At 38.9% G+C, this 20886-nt stretch overlaps 1 protein-coding gene across 11 annotated transcripts in view; it reads left to right on the plus strand.

The window, feature by feature from the left end:
- NUMB (NUMB endocytic adaptor protein) overlaps positions 1–20886 on the plus strand; it is a 91138-nt gene that overhangs the window by 39587 nt on the left and 30665 nt on the right. For all 11 annotated transcript variants that reach the window (XM_088167036.1, XM_088167033.1, XM_088167032.1 and 8 more), the window contains exon 2: positions 16861–17004. In XM_088167036.1, the coding sequence (XP_088023162.1) occupies positions 16879–17004 (126 nt within the window). In that variant the 5' untranslated portion in view covers positions 16861–16878. The remainder of the gene's footprint in view (positions 1–16860; positions 17005–20886) is intronic.

A 20886-nucleotide genomic window follows, 5' to 3' on the forward strand; every position in this document is an offset into this window, starting at 1 on the left:
TGTGTATTTATGGTTGTAGGAAGGCTTTATATAAAAGCTTTCAGCGTCTCTTACCTACAGTGGTTGAACTTCTATGATGTTGAAAAAAATCTCTTATGGAGAGATGAATTTTATAGTTCTTGTCCAAGAACTCTTTCCTTTTCCAGAAAGTAACACCACTGGAGGAGGTCACTGCCTTGATGTGCTGTTGGCTTGGTGTGCAGCTTCAGAGAGCTGCAGGTAAGATGCTGTTGTGTAGATGATCTTAGGAGGTGGAGTTTGAGCTGGGAAGATGCTGTGCAAACCATAAGCAGAGTAGAAAGGTGGCTCTGTAATGGAGTTAATTGCAGTGCACCTGATGGACAGTGAGCCTTTGGAATGAAATCTGACCTTTGAGAAGTAGTGTGAGGTACGAGCAAATGCTCGATAATGTGAGTGGGCAGACCTTAGCCATTCTGCTGCAGACAACCTTTGGTTTGCTAGGGTTTTGTTGATGTATTTTTGCAAGACACCAACTGTCATCAGTTAACCAGGGGTGAAGACTGCTAAAGCTGCTGGAAGAATGGTGTAGTTTGAGTGAACTTTCTAAGTTCTGCCATGTGCACTCACGTTTTCTGGCCAAGTGAAATGTGTGCCTTTGGTAATCTCAAAGGGACATGTGGTGATGCTTGGTCCTCCAGGGATTGTGGTCAGCATCGACTTTTCCAGAACTTGCCAGCAAGAAGGGATTATCACAAGATATTCTGAGTTGAAAGGGACTCACAAGGATCCATCAAGACCAGCTGTTAAGTGAATGGCCTATATGGGAAGTGAACCCACAGCCTTGGCATTATTAGTACCATGCTCCAACCAAACAATCTCATCTCAGTGGCACATTATGCCAGCTTATTAGGAGATCTGATTTTCCTAGAGTAGAATAAGCTCACTTTCTACCTCAGTTCAGTAGCTGTGTTATGAAGTCACTATTTAGTCACACTAAATGGTGTTATCTATATTGTCAATGTCCTGTATGCTGCCTGTTGTAGAAAAGAAAACTGCACATTCTGTAAGATTTACTTCCTTAAAATTTTCTGGACTTAGAAAGGGAGGGCAGGGCATACTGTTAAGAATGGTGATTTATGGATGGAGTAGTTGTGCTTCAGTCACCTGCCAGAATAATGGAAGTGCTATTCCAATCAGTGGACTCTGTGACTACTTACTGGTGAAGATAACACGGTTGTGACTTTTATGGTTGCTTGAATCTGGCAGCACAATATCTGGTGTCCCTGAGTCCCTGTCATGCCTGCCTTGCTGCCACGTGCCAGCTGTTCCATTGCAGGCATTTTTAGACTGCCTTCCTCTTCATCCTGTCTTCTGTTGCCCAGCTCAGTTGCCACCCCAGGAAGCAGCTGTCTTTTGTGGAAGTGGGGTGATGTTCTCCATACCAAGATGGCAACACAAGGCACACGATTTCATCTGTCAGCCTGGGCAGCAGCAGCAGCATCATTTTCTACTTGCCCCAACTGTAGAGCTCATACTGCTTCTATGTCAAACTCCCTCATACCAGGAGTGAAATTTGTTGCTTGCCACTGTGGGCATCCATCAGCAGGCAGTGCAGAATATGGCAATGGTAGAATCTGAATTATTCAGGGGAAATTTGTGTGAGTGATGCCTTGGTTACCTTCTGCCACTCATTCTCTGTACTGTGTCTGGTTTTTGAGGAGTGATGTGTAGAAGTGCACTGTGCTGCAGATGTGGAAAGGCTGCCTTTGGGTGCAGGATTTCAGGGTCGTCAGGTGATATTTCTGTCTTTGCTGAGCTTGAAGCTTCATTGATTGCTCTGATGGATTTGAGAATGAAGACAAATTTTCCTCATTATTTCCTGTTTGACTTTTCTTGTTCTTTTGCCAAGCAGTTTAAAGTTGGGAAGATGACAGGTAGTGGATGATTCAAGAGGCTATTGCAGCCCTGTGGTTTTCCAGCATGTATTACTTATGGGCAGTGCACTTTCTGGGACTCTTTCTGCCACCCAACTCTGTGTGTTGCAGCAGATCATTGTAGCTGTTTTACTGTGGTGAGCAACCCTTGATTTAGAAAGGTGAGAGAGGTGTGGGTTTCACAGTTCTGAGGTCATTCAGTCAGGCTGGTGTGTTTGTGAGGACTGTTTGGCACCACGGGAGCTGCTGAAGTGCCGGTGTTGCCGGCAGCCCTGCCTGTAGTCCTGGGCTGAGCTGTGGGCAGCCTCATCTCCCTCTGGGGGGACACGACCTGCCTTGCAGCTGTGGAATTCATTTCACCTTCTGAACGAGACAGAAGTGTGATCCCACATGTGATTGACAGCATCCTACTTTGCTTAAAATCATGATGGGGGTGAGGGAGGTAATTTCTATACCAGTAGCAAAACTACATGCCTCTCTAGTTGAGGGTGACATTAATATTGAACTTCTTTCCTGGCTTTGAACAGTGTAACAAGATGGTCAAAAGCACAGTTTGTTTGAATAATGAACATCTTTGTCTTTTTGTCCATGTCTCAGCTTATTTTAAAGAGAGTTAATGGGTGCTCAGTTGCAGTACAATATGCAATATTTCTGTAGTTCTTATCAGCCCTAGCTGACAAAATGTTTTACTGATGGCTTGAGATGTTTCTGACTTGATTCAGCATATATTGCTTGTAATTATATCTTTATTTGAAGCTTTTGAAATAGAAACACCTTTTCATGATCTTTTCATGCTCATAATCTTAAAGTGACCATTTATTTACAGATTGGGGTTAAAATAAACACAATAGTTCAGAATCAGGTGGGAGAACTGTAATGAGGAATGGTGAGACGGTTTTATGAATATTTATGGGATTTTGGTATTCATGGAAGAGAGTAATAGTCTTATCTCCTTGTATAAATAAACTGGGACCCTGAAAGACAGCACTGGCATTTTGAAATGCACATCTTAACTTTGTCTTTTAATGTATGATTGGTTAACTTTTAAAGTGATTGGTTTAACTTCCTCTCACTAAGTGTTATGTGTCTTACCTACACTGAGAGTATGGGAACAATTTTGATCTTAATTTCCAGATTCTACAGACAATTTTCCTGGAGGTTTTTAATTTTTATGTTATTTTGTATTATTTGAAATTGATTTTAAACTGTTTGCGTTAGAATGTATGTTTTGGCCTTTTCTTAATAATCATTTTGAGATCTGAGTATAGCTTGTGAAGAAAGCACACATGAAAAAGCTTGTTCCTGGCTTTTAATGCATGTTTGTTTTTTGTAGCAGAAATTCTGTGCTGATCTTGAAAGAGATAAAATCTGTATGCTAACAGAATGAATACAGGGAAGAGAAAGCTGACAGAAAAAAGTTGAATTAAGACCCCAATATTTTATCAGCAGGAAGGTGGTACAGTAAGTCTGAATCCATTATATTCTAGTCCATTATATTCTAAGACTTGACCTTCTGAATTACCATAGTCTAAATTTGGACTAGAAGGTAAAATGCTGATGTGAGTTCTTGCAGTTTATTTAGTAGGTAAAGCAGTTTTACAAGTTTGGAGCAGTCTGTCTCAGGTAGTGACATGAAATTCACATATATACCTTCCCCCCCCTCCCCCAGTGTTATATTAGATGAGCTGGTTTAAATATTGTTTACACGCTGGAATTAAAATCCTGTTGTGGTCTTAGAACTAAGACCAAATATTTTGACTAGATTGTTAGAGAAATGAACATACTGCTTCCATTTCTTAATTAAAGCTTTCATTAAAAAAAATCTTCATTATCATGAAGGAATTTTGTATTTATTAAATTGATTTTAGGTGAAAAGGGTAGAAACCATCTCTTTGGATGCATACAGAGTTTTTATTTAGAGAAATAAATTTTCATTGTTAGGTATACTTAAAGTGAATTTGTATAACTGAACGTTCTTTTCTCTTCACTGAGTTTAAGGGGAGAAAAGAAAACCAAAAAACAATCTGGAGAGGAACCCCGGGATTTATTGATGTCTGAAGCTTTATGTGATAATCCTCACTGAGCATGTAGTTGTAGATTCATAATATATTATTGCTGGTCAAAACTAATGTGTTACTAATTTTAATAACCATCATGAAATCTGGTAACTTCTATGGAAAGAAATGTCTGAGAGATGATTATCACTTTTTAAAAAAGCACTGTCTGTGAGATTTTGTAGCAATAGCAGTTGAATTCCTATCTCCAGCCTCCCTAAAAACCAACATTACTATCCTTACGAGCAAAAGGCTTTAAATGCCAAGTGATAGGAAGGAGTGGGGAGGGAAGTATGCATCTGTTTGTAAGAGCAGATATGAAAAGCTTTACTTACAGTTCTTCCAAAAAACCTCAAACCTTAAATGCAGACTGATCAATGTATCCTTTTATCACTTAATTCCATAGAGATCAGCCCTTCCCTCCTCTCCCCTCTTACCCCAATGAAAATATGCAAACATTGAAATCAGTAAGATTTCGTGTAGGTCTGAGAAGCCTCAGGTCTGTTGCCATGAATAAAAAAAAAATCCAGCCTTGACTGGAGTTGTGGCAAATTGGTATAATGGCGTAATAATTCCAGATTGTGGGATTGTTCTTTAAAAGAAGCACTTGAAATTGTCTAAAAAATATTGTTTTGTGAGGTACAGGGAGAAAACGATGTAAGTTCCCAGATGAAACCCTTTGTAGCCCATATTGGACTTGACTTTATCACTTTATTGTCTCTCCTTTATTTCACCCTCATAGATTTTTTGTTTGTTTGTTTGTGGTTGTGGTTTTTGTTTGGTTGAGTTTGTTTTTATTTTTTGGAATATCCATGGAGTCATGGTTATAGGTTCAAGAGAGAGTTTTTTAAGAAAAGTACTGTAGCAGAATCTGAGGGGGGGAAAAAAGTAAGCTACCAAGTGAATGTATTCTTGCTGCTGTCATGTGAACATTGTTCTGGTAGCTTATTTTGCTATACTTGGGCTTGGGGTATGTTTGTTTTTTTTTTTCCAAAATAACTACATCAGGATTTTATGAAGGTAAATGCTTATAAAAGATCATTCTTCAGTTATGTTGCTATATATAATTTTCAAAATCACTGAAGTGATGCTTAGATCGTAAGGCTTTGCAGTAAGCAGACATGGGAAGCACTAGGCATGAAGTGAGGTTTTATGTGCTGTGCCATCATAAGGAATGCTAGTTGTCTATATACAGAATGGTACAGGAAAGATGGAATTGTGTTGGAATTCTCTGTTTAGACACCTCTCACTGGGAGCGTGGTGACAGATTCCTTAAATGTTTTGTGAGTTCTGTGGGTGATGAAACATGTGGCTCATATTAGACTCTGGAGAGGATGCAAAATATTTTAAAGGTGTTTTACTGGCGAGGGAGTTCAGAAAGCATTGTATTCTGTGTGCTTAAAAGAAATTTATAGCTTGTATCTGACTTTGTTAAGCTAGCTTCTGATTTGATTACATTTGTGTAAAGCAAATGGATTTGGGAAATAATTCTGTTAGTTCCTTGTAGTGCTTTGTGAAGAGTTATTATGAGAAAAATGTTGCAAACAACTCAAAACTTGCACTGGACAGGTGTACAAACGTATACATTAATTCCTACTATAATAAATAAGATTTGTGTAAAAAAAAATAATGTTCTTAGAAGTCAACCACAGTTGCAATGCTGGATGGACACAAGAGTGGGCTCCTAAAAACATTCTGCCTATCTTTTACGTGAAAGTGAACTTCTTCTGTTAGGCTTGATGAGGGATGATCAAACGATTTTCTGATATTCTGACAGCCAGAAAACATTACTGGATCTTTCTCTGGGCTCATTTTTATTATTAAAACCTGCCACTTCTTCCACAAAAGCTTGCTACAAAGCTTCACAATTTCACTTTGAGTTCCAAATAAATATTAAAGATGCCTTTTGTGTCACTCGCCCTCCTCCTTTGCATTGGCTGCAGTCAAAAGTGTGGTTGATTTAGCGTGAACAAGCTGAAGAAAACCCCCAGATAAGGGGCCTTAATTATATTTAGCTGTGGAGGATGGGAGCGATGGAAGTGTCTTGAGCTGCCGTGTAACAGCTGCCAGGCAGAGAGTGAGTGCAGTGCTTGGGCCCGGCGCAATAATGGGGTAACAAGGAGTCATCTGTCATCCTGTGAGTGACACACTTCGTGGCACTTGAAGCCAATTTTCATTTCGTAATTGAGATTGACTGGTCCACCCATGGCTTGTTGCCACAATAATTCAAATTTTGTGAGCTATCTGGAATGTACAGATTAATTTAATTTAAATGTCTCGAGCTGTGGAAACTTCTGCTTCTGTGTGTCTGGGAAAGAGATCCGTACACTGTAGTGAGCCAGCCCTTGGTGCTGCTGCGGCACTTGGGTGTGAACAATTCTGCTGTGCTGCTGTGACAGCTGCAGCACGGAGGTGTGGCCAGCTGGAGTGGCCCTGAAGGGACACCCGCTTAGGAGCTGTGCTGCTTCACAACAAAGGCTCCATAGCACAGTAATGCTCTCCCATACAGTCAGTGTTGAGTCCTGGGAAGAAAAGAAGATTAAGACATGAAGTAAAGAGTTCCCAGCTGGTCGGAGTGGACTGGGTGATTCCCTAAATGGATGGCTGCACTGCCTCTGCTATAGGTTACAGCAACTTTAGGAAGTTTGGATCAAATAGTTTATCTGGTTGGTTTGGGGATTTATTTTTTTTTAATTCCTTTCTATTTTTAATTTTTAAACTTTACCAGAGATATGAATTGTCCTGCTTGATTTTGTATCATGAAGAGAAATGCTCTTTTCATTGAAGCCTGGACTGCTGGGGAACTCTATTGCAGTTCCTGCAACATAAGAATTGGCAAAATCATCATTCCCTTTTTATTTCTAACATTATGATACTGTAACTTTTGTAGCTTTCCCCACTAGAAAATTGGTTTTCTGAGGTGAAGACCTTTGATGTATCTAATCTGCCCTGGGGCTGAAGGTGTTAAGTAGTCCTTGCTATCCTCCTTATCCTTGCTTCTTTCCTGCACCTTCCAGTTTCTTTTCAGGGAAGGTATATTAACTACAAGAACTATATGGTATTGAAACTGAGTGCAGTTTGGTCTTACGCTGCCCCATCTTGCTGGCTTTGCTCTGCTCCTTTCATAATAATTCTTACTACTGTTTGCTTGTTTGACAATTCAATTTTTAGAGGAGTAAACATGAATTATGACCTTTCCTAGACTGTAATAGTAATTAAATCAATATTCATTGCTATTTATAATTACGGTGGCTTTTTTACCATTCTTCCATGTGCTTTTCTCTGCTGTAACTACAGAATAATTTCTTCTTGTGAAATGATTTTGTATTTCTAAAATCAGTTTAATCTACTCTGGAACATTTTGCATCACCTATAAACAGTTGCTGAGCAATTTTCTTTTGAGAGCCTACATGAATGAATGAAACATTTCTGGTTGTGGTGGAGAGCCCTCTTTACCTCCCTGTTTTGTGTCTGAGCATGCTACTACTCATGTGGATTTACATAGTTTCTCTGTACCTGAATTCTACTTGCTGACAGACTGAGCAGTGCTATTCCTTCCCACTGAAAGCTTCTCATAAAGCTGATACAAATTTATGGTTTGTTGTTCCCAGTGTTCCCAGAATGTGGGCCACGTGGGCTGTTGGGCTGGACCGTGCTGTGGGCTGGTGTAAAGTTGTGTTGCAAGATCAATTGCCAAAATGCGGTGGCTTTGTCTTTTGTGAAACACTGTATATGAACCGAGGGTAAAGCTTCACTGTGAATACAAGTATATTTTAAAAAATATATATAAAAATATCCTCCTAATGATCTGGTTTAGAGGGCAGTCGGTTCCTGAAACAGTGCTCTGGATCCGTAGCTTGTTTTATCTGCTCTCACCTAAAATACAGTGCTCATAGGCTGCTGGACTCCCAGTAAGTAGGGAGTGATCATGTCAACAGCACAAAGGTGTGATTGACTGATTTATATTCGAGCCTGTGTGATACTTAGCAGCAGATATTTGGCCTTTAGTCTACACTGATTATTTGCATATAAAATACTCATAGGTCCTACAGAAGTAAGTCCAGTGTGAAAATCTAAGATTTGTGACTGATCTACCAGTAAAAACACTTATTTTACTAGTAAAATATTTTTTTTTATTTTGGAGATGCATTTATTTTCATGGGATTTGACATACATAACTTCGGGCTGCAGTTCGTGGAACTGGATGATTAAAAGACATACTTTTTGGCTGTTTCAGCCCTTTTTGTACTTTCTTTTATATCTAATTTTGTTTTGAAATTCAGCATGTATTTGTAAAGATACCTTTTAAACCAAGATGTTCATGTTTGAAAACTATTGAGTTGTCTGATATTTAGCTGCCCTAAATGTAAATTATTCACTTGGAAATGACATGACTTGGTAAGTTAAAGTTATTCACATGTGTGCAGATGAGCTGCAAGGCAGAATTACTTGAACTGCTTTCCACAAGACATAGCTAGTGTTTCTTTACTAAACTTCTGCTTATTTTCAGTTATTACAGATAATATAATTCAACTCACTTTATATCACATCAAGTGTTTAGGAGACCTGCTTTCCACCAGTGACTGACAGTCTGCAGGGTATTTTTAGAGTGAGCCTACAAAACAAGGGGATTACTGCCTTATATCTCTGCTCTTAAACCTCTTAGCATATTGTTTAGGACCATAGAGTTTGCAGTTGCTGTGGTATCTGATGAATTGGGACATTTGCTTTAGAATAGTTATTGATGGAGAAAATGAGGCTTGCTTTCTTTTATTTGTTGAATTTCACCGGTTTGTGAGAGGCAAATGATTTATTTTACATCTGCTAGAAGGGGCATTGGATATCTTTAGGAATAACTTCTGCCTTGCAATGATCAAACTTGTATTTTTGTGACAGTTTAAGAGTCTGAATGTTTACTTTGGCGATACTTCTGTTATATAACATTGTGGAATACTGACTCCTGTGTTTAATTGCTGCAGTCTAGGGGTATTTATGGTTGAAAAGCGTATTTTACAAAATCCTATGCTTTAGGACAGGGCCTCTGGTAGTTAAATATTTTAGCCATATAATTGTTAACAGCGTGTTGGAGTACAGTTCATTATTTCATTTCCTTGTATTTCATAAGCTGCTTGCAATTTTTGTTTAAGTCTGGCTTTTGCCAGTAAAATGTTGCTGTCGTAACATTGTTTTTTCCCCTTCTTCCAACCTCATCTGTGGTGCAGATAGAATTGTCAAGTGCTCTGGAAAGAGTTGTGGAGTGCTCACATGAAACCTTAGTTCAGGTATAAGACAGCCAGAAATCTGATGGATTTGAGGATGTCTTGTACTTCACATCACATGATAACAGTGCATCACGATTTCAAAGAATGCTGTCAGAGACATTATTGTCACAGCTCTGATCTCTTTGGTCTTACATAAAGAGTTTAAGGTTGCCATTTCTGCTGTATTTTCGAAGTATGATCTAAATATTACTTTCACTGCTGAAAGGTGAGTTTTCTGCAGTTGGTATGCTTGCTTCAGTTGACTTTTAGTTATGTATCCAATAATTTATCTTCAACAAGGATGTTCTAAATAATAGTAATGACATAACAAAATATATGTGCTGGCTGAACAAATGAAGAAATGCTTCACCTTTATGCATATTTTGATAAAATGCTTACTTGTAGTATTGTATTATTAGATGTTAATTGGGTAATGAAAGGGTGAATGAGTTGGAAAGCCATGTGGTGAATAATGTGGTTAGTCAGCCTGTATTGCGAAACAGGGCTGTTAACGTTTTAGTGAGCATGCTCATGCGGTTACATGCCTTCATTTGCTTCAGTGTGACAGTGCTGGATTTAATTAGATTTTATGGGATCTAAACTTACAAAAAGGCTCAAAGTTCTGCATTCAGAATCTGACACATGGGGTGACCTTTTCTTCCTTAGAAGATAAGGGTACTCTGTGTGCTTGTGCTGGTGAATAATTGCAGAGAAGCTGTTGCAGGGCAATTGCAGCAAGTTTTGGCTAACCTTTACAGTAGGCTTGGAGAGATAGGACATTACATGTTTTTGTACTGTGTAAGTGGGAGAGGAGGGGAGAGCGTTTGCTTAGCAGCAATGCTTAATAAGGATTTTTTAGAGAAGTAAAACTCCATCCTGGCAGCTTCATAATAGACAGGGACAGACTATTTACCTTGGCAGCAATCAACTCGCTTTCCTAGCTTGCCTCTTCTTTTATAAATGAAATGTTCTCGCACTGTCATCTTAAATTTAGGGGCTCAAATTGTACATTAGAGAGCAAAAGAGATCGAAATGTTTTGAACCACTTCTATTTGTGTTTGTACTGCAGGTAAACCTGCCAAACCCAAACTTCATCCCAAGAGAATGACTTGGAACAAGCATATTTCCTCACTGATGTCCTTGTGTCCTGGTTATAGCCAAGATTTACAGTGGTGTTGGGGTGGCAGCATTGAACTGTATTTTGTTGGAAAAAGCAATGTGAAATACACTTCTGGAACATGGAAGTGTGGGCTGTTCACATTTCCTTGTGCAGACCATTGTGGATTTCATAGTATGATTCAGGTTTTCATAATGCTCAAAAGACAGCTGTTAAACATTACTTTGTGGACAGGTGTGACCAGGTTGTACTTCACAAGAGCTCAGAGCCACTGAGCTTTCTAAGGATACAGATCTTCACACCATGCAGAGGAATGTCTCTGGAGTGTTTTCTTAGTAAGTAGGTTAGGTAAACACATTTTTTTAACGAGATTAAGATTATTTGCATTTCCTCTTAGGTCTGAAAGGTCAGGTGGCTTTGGGAGGAAGAATGCATCCTGATTCAGAAAGCTTTGATGTCAAGAAATGTGAGAAAAACATATTAGAGATGGATGAGGTTTTTGCTCTGGGTTTCAGGCTCTTTTTGGTTTGGCCTTTCAGCAGTATTAGGTGTGTTTCACTGGGGAAGAGCACATAAGGGAGCAGATGGTTGTGCAGCTGTTTAGCCCTCACCTGTTTGTGGCCAGCAGGCAATACAGGTATGAGTGAGACCTTTTTTTTTTTTTTTTAATTACTTAACCTGATAATATTAAGTTAATTTAGTTTGTTTGATATGGAGGCTTGTAAACTGTAGAATGATCCCTATAATACATTGTTCTTAAAATTGTATTTCCCTGCTGTTTGAAGTGCATACTTCTAGGAATTTTGTTCACGTGTCAGTACTACTGGTGGTTCATGCTTGTAGGAGGACTTTGTCCGACAGGTCAGGAGGATGGCACCCGGAGTGGGTGGCTGTGTGTGGGGTGGGGGTGTGTTCCCTCCTGGCCCCAGATACTCTGCATTTCTTGCAGGCTGCAGAGAGTACTTTGACCTTGTTTGACCCATGACTTCCTTTTTTCTAAATTGATAAATAGGAAACACTATTAAATTCTGAAAGAAAATGGATAGTAATCCCAAACCTGCCGAATGGTTTTTAAAAACAGGCTGAAGACCTAATACCCTTTTTTATCATTTTTCATTGTGAACAGGAAAGATAACAGATAATTGAATGCAGATTAAATAACCTTTGTGAAGGCTAGAGTTCATAAGAAAGATAAAAAATGTTTGTGCTGTTTCTTTGTTCAGAGTGTTGGAACTGTAAGTGGTTGCTTAGTGTGAAATAAAAATCTAACCAGTTGAATTTGTACATGCAGTTCAGGTACCCAGGTACCCAAATTGTCCTTCTGCCCTGCAGATTCTCTAGTTTGGATTGGATTGGATTGGATTGGATTGCCCAGTAGCAGCAACTGCTCTGCAAGAAGCAGCTATCCACAGTGTAACTGAATTGCTTATCTGAAGATATGGTTACATGGGTAAACTCCTGCAAAGCTAAGCTCCAAATTTGCATCATCAGCATCTTCCTCCTGACCTAACTTCAGTTAATATGAAAGCTTACCCATCTCTCACTGAAGGGTAAATTACTGGCTTGTGCTCACTGAAGGGTAAAAGTGAACAGTTGTACAGCAGAGCAGCTAACAAGACATGAATTAACATGCTGGTTTATCTTGCAGTAATTTGTTCTGCAGCCATAACCTGATGATGCACAAGGCAGTGAAGCCAAGAGTGCTTCAACATGCACTTTTATCCATGACGGTGTTGTTTCTGTCTCTGTTGTTTCTGACAACTCTGCCCCTGAGCCATCAGTGGACTGATAGAGGTGTAAATGGTAGTTTTTCTGTTGGTCAGAAGAATAATGATGCTCCAGCTCTCCTTAAATTGCCTTTGGAGCTCTGTTTCCAAAATACATGCATTTGCATAAAAATAAATGGTGACATAAATTCAAAAACTCATTTGTCTTTTTGATACCTTTTGTACGTAGGTGCTGTGGGAAATGGTCTAATGTCTAGTCTCATGTTGTAATCTCTTGAATTACAAAAGTGGTGGAGAATTTCGTGTTGTGTGGGTGGTTTTGTTTTGTTGAGGTTTGTTTTGCTTATTTGTTTTTTTCTCCAGTGGGAATGCCCATTCGATACTTAGCTGTCTGCAGTAAGATAACCTTGAAATGTACTGGGACCCAATGTGGCTCTGTTTCCTTATTTCTCCAGAAGGCTCAGGGCTTTCAGCTTTTGTTGGCAGTTTGTCTCTGATGTAATGTTGTGTTTCGTGATTTTAATTAGATTTTGAGTTCCCTAGCTTGACTTTTCACTAGGTTTATCTTCAAAGTCCTCTTTCTCTGGGTCCAAGCTGGATTTGTAAAAGTGAAAAGGAAATAGAGGTTTTGGTGTTTTGGTTTGTCTCTTGGGTGATTTTAAAGTACTTCTAATTACATGACAAAAATAAGCTGCTAAACGGGGGAAAAAAAAATCAGATTTCAGTAACTTTCACCTTACATAATCTCAAAACATAGTATCAAACTTTTTATGGTAACAGTGATGCTGTCAGTTCAGTAGAAAATACCCTGATAGCTTATTGCAGCCTAGGCTGCTGTCTGTTGTGTTGGCAAGCACACAGGGCTTGCATGGAAATTACAAAGAATTCAAGTAGAAAATGCTCATTCATCTCTCTTTAGAGGTTGAGTTCCAGACAAAATTATTAAAAAATTCAGCACTTAATTGGAGCAATTCGCATGCTTCTCTGCCGAATCCTCAAATATGCAGCTTGTGTGAATTTGTTCTATTTAACACTTTGCCATCAGCTGACAGCTCTAGTTAGGTTGTCCTGACATGCATGTTACCAGAAAATTTGGTATTTATAGGACGTGCTGTTTTGCAACCTACTCATAAGTCTGATATTTCAGAAAACCCAAGTGTGGCCATTGGAGAGAGCTTGCTGGTTTCCTGACAAGAAAATAATTTTGCTGCTTTTCAGCATTTCTATCAGATATAATAAGCTATTTTTAAACTGTTTGTTGCCAACATGACCTCAAAATTAGAACATGTAGGAAAATGGGTTTGGTTTTTGGTGAAAAGGAAATACTTTGGGCAAAATGCCACTTCAGTTTCTCATACAAAATGTAGTTGAGGAACTCTTATTCTTATCCTCCCCTGGGGATTGAGATTCCTGGTCAGAATAAATGTCTGATAAGGCGTCAGTCTCATGGGCACCAGTAATGAGAAGTCCAACAGAATGCTCACATAAACAAATATTATGATAAGGCAATTAGACTGCGGTTTTTCACAAGTGGTACAGTGGTTTGTGCTCTCCTCAGTCCTTGCTTTGCTATTCACTGAAGTTTTTGAGATTCAGAGTTACCTTGAGCTCTTCAAAACTGACACGTGAGCATTACTGCATCTAATTGTATCTGCTGAAGAGTCTGTTGCCTCTTTTGGCAGAGTGGAGTATCTGTGTCCATTTGTCCCTCACTGGAGTGCAAGGTCAGGCAGCTGGGCTGTAAGCCATGTGCTGACCAGATTTCTGCACTTTTCACTGAAGCAGCTGGAGCAGTGGTTTTGCTCATCGTGCTGTGCCACTGCCAGTCTGCAGCAGGGACAAGAGTGGATGTCTGTCCTTATGAGCTGAGGTGTCATGTAGAGATTTGCTGCAGTATGTTTCACCTGCCCAAGGTGATTGAATGGCCTCCCTTGGAATTCTGATTCCTTCAGACGGGTGCACAGAGTCCTCTGTCTGCAGTTTGTGAAACAAAATACATAACTAATACTGCTGTAATGCCTCTCTAAGCCTTGATGGAGAATAGAAGCTTTGCAGCTCCTCTTAAAACTTCGAGAATTGCCTTCGCACATTCAGAGATTTTTAAATGGCTTATAGCTTGTAAAATAAACAAAGTTTATAGAAGAGTGTTATGATTTAACCCCAGATGGCAACTAAATCCCATCAAGGCACTTGCTCACTCTTCCCAGTGGGATGGGCAAGAGAATTAGAAAAGCAAAAGTGAAAACTTCATGGGTTGAGATAAAGATAGGTAAAACAAAAGCCACACAGGCAAGCAAAGCAAGAAATTAATGCAATGTTTCCCATGGGCAGGCAGGTGGTTGGGCATCCCCAGGAGAGCAGGGCTCTGTCACACACAGTGATTACTTGGGGGGACAAACACTGTCACTCTGAATGTCCTCCCCCTCTCTCCCCAGTTTTACATGCTGAGCATGGTGCATATGCTGTGGGATATGCCTGTGCTCACTTGGGCTCAGCTCTCCCAGTTGTGTACCCTCACAATTTTCTGTGCCCTGCAGCCAACTCAATGGTAGGGTGGGGTGAGAAGCAGCAAAGACCTTGAGTTAGTGTAAACACTCCTTAGCAATAACTGAACCCATGTGTTATCAACATTTTTCTCATCCTAAATCCAAAACACTGCGCTGTACCAGTTACTGGGAAGAAAATTAACTGTCCCAGCTGAAAGCAGAGCAGGTCTGCTTCAGCTTATTGAGTGGTAAGAAATGCACGTTTTTTATTTTGCACGTTTTAATCTCTAAATCCACTCAAGTAAATTCAAGAAAATATTTTATGTTCCTAGTTATGACAAGCACTTTGTAGCTATGAAGGAATGAAGTTACCACTTCTTTATAGCTAGATAATTGTGATTGAGAATCCTTCAGCAAGTTCCCATGCCTGCACTTACACTGCTTGTTAGACCTCCTGACTGTTGTAGGGCCCTGCTAGGAACAGTTGCCCATAGCCTTTGGCGTACATCCCAACCCTTCACTGAATTTGCATTTGGATTTTGATTGGAGTGTCTCACCTTGTTGCTTTCAAATGCTCATCAAGCAACTTCGAGCATATTGTTTTCTGTAAAAGTGGTGTTTAGTGGCTGTTTTCTGATGTAGAAATACTTCAGGAATTTTCCCATATGCTGAAAGAATGCTCCAGAATGCTGCAAGACCCAGGGACAATGGAATTCAAATGCCAATGAACTTGTGTGTGTGACTATCGTGTTTATTTACACTTAAACAATTAACATTACCACACTTAAATTGTCCTAGTGATATAGTGGTGTTTTCTTTATCCACGGGTACATCTTTGAATTATTATTTATCTTACAATATTTCTTTTAATAGATGATGGAAAAAATGCAAGATTCTAGAGAAATTAGCCAGTATCATGCCACTAAGATACAGTGGGAACCGACTTGTTTAATTATCTGCTGCTTGAGGGAGAAAGTAACAGTTGCTGAAGGAAGTTTTAGGGAGTCAGAAACAAAACACTCACCTTTTTGTTATTGGGAATGGCTAAAGTGCACCATGAGCTACAAAACAATGTAGTATTTGTAATTAGTGGTGGGCAGTGATTTTCTATAATTCTTAAATTTCTGACTATTGTTCAGCTTTGAAATAGTTGCATTTTGGCTTTAAACTTCTTAATTGTCAGATACTACAAACAGGAATGTGTTGATTTTTCTCGCCTATGTCATAAAGTTTTGACTAGAAGATACTAGTTCTTTTCAAGGCTTAAAATGGTATTTTAAAGCAGCTTTCATTCAAAGGCCAGCTATTGACACCTGTAAATATCTATATTCTGTAGTTTATTCAGTCTAATGGGAAATAAGCATATGTAAACAAGTTAGATTTTGTTGCCTTGCATTCTATAGCATTTTTTTTTTCAATCAAAATGAGATATCATGATTGTGAGAAAGCTTGTTTTTCAGGAAAGATGACCAAATCTCAAGAAGCCTTTCAGTAGGTCTTCAATATTCCCCACTTTGTATCCCATATGATTTTATTTCTTTAGGTGAATATCGAGTCTTTTTATTAGTAATAATTTCTCTGATAGCTTCTTGGCTAATTGTAGTTTGAATCTAGTGAAGGTGAGCAAGTCTGAAGTGCAGATTGGATTGTATGTAGAATTGATACATAAAGGCATAGTGTATACATATATGTATAGTATATATAGTATTTTGAATTCTGGACTTCAGAAGTGTATTTCCAGCACTATCTTCCCCTTTTGAAGTGTATTTCTCATTTAGCTGTAAGAATTCTACCAGCAGAGTAAGCAAGGGCTGGACTGTTCCCCTCAGTAAAAGCGTGAACCTGTCTCTTGTACTGAATGAACAGCACAAGCACCTGATTTTAGGGGCAGTTTTAGAGCTATGAATCCTTGCCTTGCATGAGTGCCTTGGAAGCTTTTGCTGTCGGTGTCCTGCTTGGTTGCTTTAGGTCGATGTTTAAATTTGGGGAGGCAGGATTTCATGTGCATCACTCTTCAGAGCTTCTCTGTCAGCTATTTTAGGTAACCATATGCTCCCAGTAATAGTTATTTCTGGGTCCAATGCTTCAGTTGCTGTAGAAAGATGTTAAACAAGTAATGTGGATTTATATTTTCTGTTTTGAAATGAATATCCATCTTTCTCTGAATTTGTATCCAAAATATTTTCCTGTCACAGGCCCTTCCATTCATCTTTGCAAAAGCTCAGGTTTTCCACAGCGTCGTTTGTCGTGACAGTGGTTGACCCAAAGAGGCTAAATGTGTTTGGTGCCTATTGGCAGTATTCTTTTCTTCTTCTTCTAGGACGTGAAAATCTGAGAAATGAACAAATTACGGCAAAGCTTTAGGAGAAAGAAAGATGTCTATGTCCCAGAGGCCAGCAGGCCTCATCAGTGGCAGACGGATGAAGAAGGAGTTCGTACTGGCAAGTGTAGCTTTCCTGTTAAGGTAAGATTTCTGCCTTTCTTCGGGATATCCAGCAGGTACTCTTGCCATGAATTATTATTTGGGGGTTTTTTTTGGCAAGCATAAGCCAGAGAGACATGCTTCATTACACACTGACCTATTTTACAGACAGCTCTCATTGCAGAAGATGTGGCTTTTTTCTTAAAACCAGATGGCTCACGTAACAAAATGCCTTGGAAAATCAGTCTGAGATATCCTACATTAGTATCTACCTGGAATAAATCATATAGCTAGCTAGAGGAGTAATACAATATTTGTCTTAATTTTTCTGGAAGGTCAGAAATAGATAGACTTTGTGGATTGCATGGAAAGGTACTCACTTCTCTTTGTTAAAAGTGTAGTTCTGGTTACAGTTTGACTTGTAGGGTAGGCACTGGGCTGTGCTTGGGAAGCAATCCTTCCTCCCTCTCAATAATTGAAAATATTTTCAAGTAACACCTGGGATTTCAACCAATGCATGAGATTAGAAGCACTTGCTAACTTCTGAGAATGTCTCTGTGCTACAATTTTGTGTGTATATATCACAGACTATTAACACATATGAAACTGAAATTACCTTCTAAAATTCTGGGAACTCATTCCAGATTATTAGAGTATTATAAATAGATATTTTGTGTCCAATTCTCTTTCCTCTTCATTTAAGAAACAATAATTTAATACTTTAGAATAGTATTTAATATTAACAGTTAACAAATACCAAAGTAAAAATAAATATAGGGTGCCTTGTTGCATATGCTCCCCTTTCTTCCTCAAGGTACACTAACAGTAGATCTACAATAGGTTGGAAGCAGATGATGCTTGAGGAAAGCTAATGGGTTAAATATGTGTGTTCAAGGAACACAGTCTATGGTTCTGACACCTAAGGACCTTTCATTAGTTTTTCACTGTATTATGCTTAAGCTAATTCTGTCTGATAGTTAAACATGTGATGTTGCTAGCTGGAATTCTTTAAACTGACTTGCATATTTTTGTGGAGTTGTGGATTGGTGTAGGTATGTGATAACTTTCACACAAGGTTAATGCCCTGCTTTACCCTATTAGAGTTGTTTGTGTGCTTTTACATATACTCAAGTGTGTACAACATTTCTAGTTCATGGCTGCTTGCTTATTTTTGTCTTGAGTTATTTTTCTGCTAAGAGGAAGGAACTGTAATTCAGTACTAAACAGAGATGGTGTTTTGCCAAAGCTTTGAAAGTAATTGCTCTGTGAAAGCTCGAACTTAGATTAAGATTTAACACTGTCTAGGAGAGAACAGAGTTGTCAGTTTGAGGATAGTGACTTTTTCATAATTTAGGCATTACACGGGTTGAAAAACCGAGTGCTCAGTTTCTAGGAATTTAGTTTTATTCAAACTTTTTCAATCCTTTACTGAACACAAAGGATGTGAACCACTTCACACTGTTAAAAGACTGACTTTTTTTAAACTCTCAGTCAGGACTTGTACTTCTAATGACAAGTGCTTCCTGTATTTAAATGAAGCATTCATCTATTCCGGGCACATGTACCCAAAGTCAAAAAAGGTTTTGGCCTATTCTGTGCTGAAAAGGCATAGAAATGGATGAATCTTTGCATCTTGTCATCATAATGGGACTTATGTGCACTCATTAGTCTACTTTTAATTGAGATTCACTGAATTAATTTAATTTGTTCTTTGGAAAAAAACCGCTTTTAAGGTAAATGTAAGGGGCATTTCTTGATTCGGTCAGAATGGTAGACTATTAATGTCTGAAGAACTTGCAATTAGGTGAAAACTTAAATTCAGAAGAGTTTGATATTGAGGCATTTTATCTTACTTGACTAGAATTTATTGTCTGAAATAGTGTGCATTGATATGGACAAAGTGGAAATTTTTATAAGGCTTGAGATGCAGAGTGGGTGTTAACTGGTATTTAATAGATAGAGACAGGAAGTCTGCCATTGTGAGGGAACAAGATAAACCAGATGTAGAGTCATCACTTTAGTGGGTGGTACTGTATTTTGCTCACAGAAAGAATAGAAGTTTGTGCTATTGAAGGAGAGTATCCTGTTACGCCTGTCTTGGGTATTTTTTGGGAATTCATACATTCCAGGAAAAGTATACAGTCTCCTATGTCCTTAAATATCTAATGAGGTGACTTTTCTTCCTGATGCTCCTCAGTGGAGAAGGACAAAGGGAGATATTTTGGGAAGAATGGTTAATAAATAGGAATGCATTCAAATCTGAAAGACTGTGAATATACCTGAATTTTCCTTAAGTTTTGCATTGGGTATTCTAAAGTGGTGCACTGTCTGTAGTGTAGCTGCTCAACCACACTTGAATATGTTGGGGGAGCTGGGGAGGGGCACAGGATTAGCCTGTTCTTATTCATTATCATCTGCCTTGCCTGCTCCCTAAAAATCATCATCTGTAATTCTTTGGAGCTCAAAGCGTAACTGAGTAGCGAGACCAGAATCTGGCTTGTGCAGGGGTGGTGCAGACTTCAGCTGTGCTCAGAGAAGACCTGACAATTCTTAGTAAGTGTTGCTGCAGCTGTCTGTAGTATTTTCTGTTTGAAAGTGAAATACATGAGACTAGTGTGGTGGCACCCAAGCTGTGGGCTTTGTTTCTTCTAATGCTTGCTATTTTATATGGGTAAGATTCTAAATTTTTTTTTTTTTTTTTTTTTTTTTTGAGATAGAGAAGACTAGTGCAAACACGTAGGGGAACATTTGTTCTTGGTTTCTCTTGTGAAAAAAGATCTCTTAAATTGGTTTGGTTTTTAACTTCTTGCCTTTGGGCATTTATATTTTGCCCAGAGCTTGGGTGTTTGTAGGGAGCTACCACAGATTTATCCTTTTTTTAGACTTTACAGAGCAGATGGAAGCACTTTGAAAGTCATGTTGCAAATAGGATTTCATCTTGCCTTCAGGCTTCACTCTGTTAGTGTTGGACAGGGACTCCAGTAGCTGCTCATTCGTTGTGCTTGGAGGATGCTGTACTGCAAACAGATTTAATGTTATTGAAAGGTTTTCTATCTTGGCATGTTTCTTGAAGGTCTTCCTGTGCTATGTCCACAGCTGATCCTTATTGTTAAAGCCCTTAAGTGTTCTGTTGGATTTTGAGCAAATCTGATACATCTATGGATCGTCTTCCCTTTGAGAGAGAAGATGCTCTGTGGAAAGTACAGCCAAAATTCCTGTTATGTTCCTTTATGTTGCTTTAAAATTCAGGGAAGTAGATTCGACCTATAGTTGGTTCTCTCCAGTGCTGTGCTCCTAAATTTGGAGGTGGTGACAATCATGAATGAATACTGTTCCTTTTAGTCAATAGCACTCCTTTTTGTTAACAGCCCGTGTTTTTCTGCTAGTTGGTGAGGCTGTGTTGCATGTAGCCAGTTATTGATCATATTTTCTCAATCATCTGAGTGTTTGTACATGTATTTACAGATAGTTCTCTGTGTTGGAAATCTAACCACAGCTGAGGTGGTAACCTGACACTCAAAAGATAGGGCTGTGCCATGGCTACTGACTTTGCTGTAGTGCTCTTCTGTGTAAACTGCTTTGAATCTGTTAAAGTTAAATTGAAAGAAGAGCCAAGGAGAGACAGGTCTTGTCTGTCAGCAAAGGTACGAAAATGTTGTTAAACTTGTGTTTAGAAAAGTGACTTGTAGGCTTTTCCTATTCCATTGGGAACTTAAATGATGTTGCTCTCCTAACTTTGGTGGTATGGAGGCATAATACATTGCAGCTTTTATAGGTGTTCAACAAGAGTTGCCCCATTGTTTAATATAGCACTGGTACATCTGTTGCAGTCTGTGCAGAAATCTTTTCCACTGTCCTAACAAAGTGAAAGATAAATACTCTGTTTCAGTAGTGAATCCTCTGAGAGAAAAAGATAGATACAGG

Source organism: Sturnus vulgaris, chromosome 6 (genome assembly GCF_052056855.1).
Source record: "Sturnus vulgaris isolate bStuVul1 chromosome 6, bStuVul1.hap1, whole genome shotgun sequence".
In the NCBI taxonomy this organism is placed as follows: domain Eukaryota; kingdom Metazoa; phylum Chordata; class Aves; order Passeriformes; family Sturnidae; genus Sturnus; species Sturnus vulgaris.